The sequence below is a fragment of the Pleurodeles waltl genome, chromosome 11 (assembly GCF_031143425.1).
Source record: "Pleurodeles waltl isolate 20211129_DDA chromosome 11, aPleWal1.hap1.20221129, whole genome shotgun sequence".
Classification (NCBI taxonomy): Eukaryota; Metazoa; Chordata; class Amphibia; order Caudata; family Salamandridae; genus Pleurodeles; species Pleurodeles waltl.
Genome location: NC_090450.1, coordinates 962,272,625 through 962,275,244, shown reverse-complemented (window position 1 = coordinate 962,275,244; position 2,620 = coordinate 962,272,625). Strand labels below are relative to the sequence as shown.

Sequence of the window (2,620 nt, the reverse complement as noted above, 5' to 3'; positions counted from 1 at the left end):
ATCATACATCTGGCCCTAAGTGCTTTGTTCAAAGTACTGTTAAAGGAATGCTTCCTCTGTTATTCTTGGCAATGTTGTTGCACATACAGGTCCTTTTTAAGGTTTATATTTGCATGATTTCCCCTCACTTCAGCATTCTGAGATTAATGAACTGATTTGCATATAATGATGCTGAGAATTATAAAGGTGGTTTTATAATATTTAAATTTATTCATATGTGTTTAATACTAAAAATAAAATAGACATCTGAGAAGTGAAGTTAGAGAGGTTGGCAGTACAAACAGGCTGCACTACAGAATGGATCAGGGATTGAAGGACCATCCCAGACAAACAGCACCTAACATCAATAGAAGATCATTCTGAGGGGTTTTTGTCTCACTTCCCCATCAGGCTGTGTCACTGTGTGAGAGCTGCCGCTGTCATAAGACTGACAGTAATACACAGCGTCGTCCTCAGCCTCGACTCCAGTGATGGTCAGATACGCCGCATTGGGGGTTTTGTCGTAGGAGCCAGTGAAGCGAGAGGGGACCCCTGAGGGTCTGCTACTAAACTGGTACATGACAAGTTTAGGAACAGTGCCCGGCTTCTGCTGGTACCAGGATACGTAGTAGCTGCCAACAGTACCACTGCTCCGGGTGCAGGAGAGCTTCACCGTCTGTCCGGGGGCCACAGTCACTGAGGGCTCCTGAGACAAGGAAAACTGAGCCACAGAACCTAGAACAGAAGAACCAAAAAAGAGAACTTAATAGATGAAAAAGTGCAGGTATTTTACTGGTGTTAAAACAAGTGATAGTTACAAATAATCTTCAGAATTTAAAGTACTGATGGGAAATTAGACGTGATTTTACTAATCACTGTTAGACTTCACCTGCACAGAGGGCGCTGAGCACGAGGAGGAGGAGGGTCCAGGACATGGTGCAGCGTCCAGCCGAGCTCAGGTCTCTGATGCAGGAATGTTTCTGGGTCGGACATTTCAGCTCTTCCTTAAACCCCACAGGACTGGGTCAGCCCCCTCTATTCAAATTTGCTGATAGTTGATTGGTTGCCACACATAGCTATTTCTGTGGAATGCGTTGTGGAGCTTCGGAGGTCAGATCACAGCGGGGGGCAGTGGATTCGCTCCTTAAAAGTATTTCTCCTATAATTGCAGCTTAGCTGGACAAATACCTACACTTAGAAGTGTAAAATCCCATTCGAAAATGGGAATTTCTACTTGTAAAGTGGTATCACATGAGGATCGCTGTCCAGGATGGGAATGAGGAGGGAACACCCAAGAAGTAAGTAGGGTTGTGGGTGCAGGTGAAGAGAATTCTCAGCGGAAAATATTCCACCATTAAAAAACAATAAAAACGGTCATTAGAAAGTACAAATGAAAAAGGACAGCTTACTTATGATTGCACACAAGTAGTTTCTACACTTACAAAGGCAGCGGTTTCACATGTGAATAATATGAAATTCACAAAGAGTCCCAACATCACTCTTTGGAATGTTGGGCTGGTGTAACTTCTCAGGTTTACTTCTGGAATTCTAAGTCCATTGCAAATTAGTCTGAAATCTCCTCCAAACACCTTTGTAAGCAATTTCCAAACTGTTTAAACACTGGAGCTCTCATTGAGCTCGAGACAGATTCAACCACACACTCTTGTAGAGCACTGAGAGCCACGCTGACTGAAGACCCATTAATAAAATAACTAACTCTCCAGTATATTCATCTCATTGGATGAGGCTTCTGTGTCTCTCTGGTTAGAGAGGCTGCAGTTATAAAGAAGGGTAAACAGCAAATACCATATGTCTCCGAGAAGCAAGTCTCAGACTCACTTACACAACAGAGGAATCACAGGACTTGCTCCTCCCACCATAAATTACTCCAGGAGAGTCTGAGATGCTCCAGATCAGACTTTTTTTAAAATGAAAATCACCGCCCTTTCCCCCACCGATGTCCCATCATGTATTTAGTTCAGCTGGAACCTAGAATGAAGCCAACTCAGTGATACTCCGCTGCTCTCAGCTGCGCTTGTGGTTAGGCACAGTTGCTTGCGGTGTATTTTTACCCTCATATCTCTCCGAAAGCATTGTCGCTTCACCCTAGATGTTTTATCGTCACAGGCAGTAGATTATATTTAATCCATTTTAGCCTTGACACTGAGTCAGGTCTGGTGGCCATGGTGGATCTGAAGATTTCTCAGTAACTGAGATTTATTGCATCTTAATCGTTGTCCCAAAATATGTGCCCTCTGTTGCCCTGTCTTCTAAAACAACTGTCTCTTTCTATTTAATGAAATGTTGATGCGTTTTTCTTTCTTTCTGTCTCCCCTTCCCTACAGCATTAGAATTAATAAATCGACAGTGGAAAATTGAATATTGCTGTCAAAAGTGCAAACTTCTTAACAACCTCACTAAGGTATAAACAAGATTATAATTTAAAATTGTGACATAGGGAAATGGCCCATCACCTACACAATAGATGATCTCTGGTCAGGAGAGAAAAATCCTAGCAGGATATCGAGAGTAGAATCCTTCCATGGGAGCTGGGAACTCACATATCAAAGATTTGTAGCAGGTAATGAACCAACAGAGCCCTCAGCGTCGAGTGAAGATGTCAAACTTCACACTTCATCGG

At 42.9% G+C, this 2,620-nt stretch overlaps 1 gene segment (V, D, J or C); it reads right to left on the bottom strand.

Moving 5' to 3' along the window:
• Positions 1-343: 343 nt before the first annotated feature.
• On the bottom strand, positions 344-953 carry LOC138265173 (immunoglobulin lambda variable 6-57-like). The segment is given in 2 exon segments: positions 344-714; positions 869-953. Coding segments are annotated over 2 exon segments (417 nt in total).
• Positions 954-2,620: the final 1,667 nt, after the last annotated feature.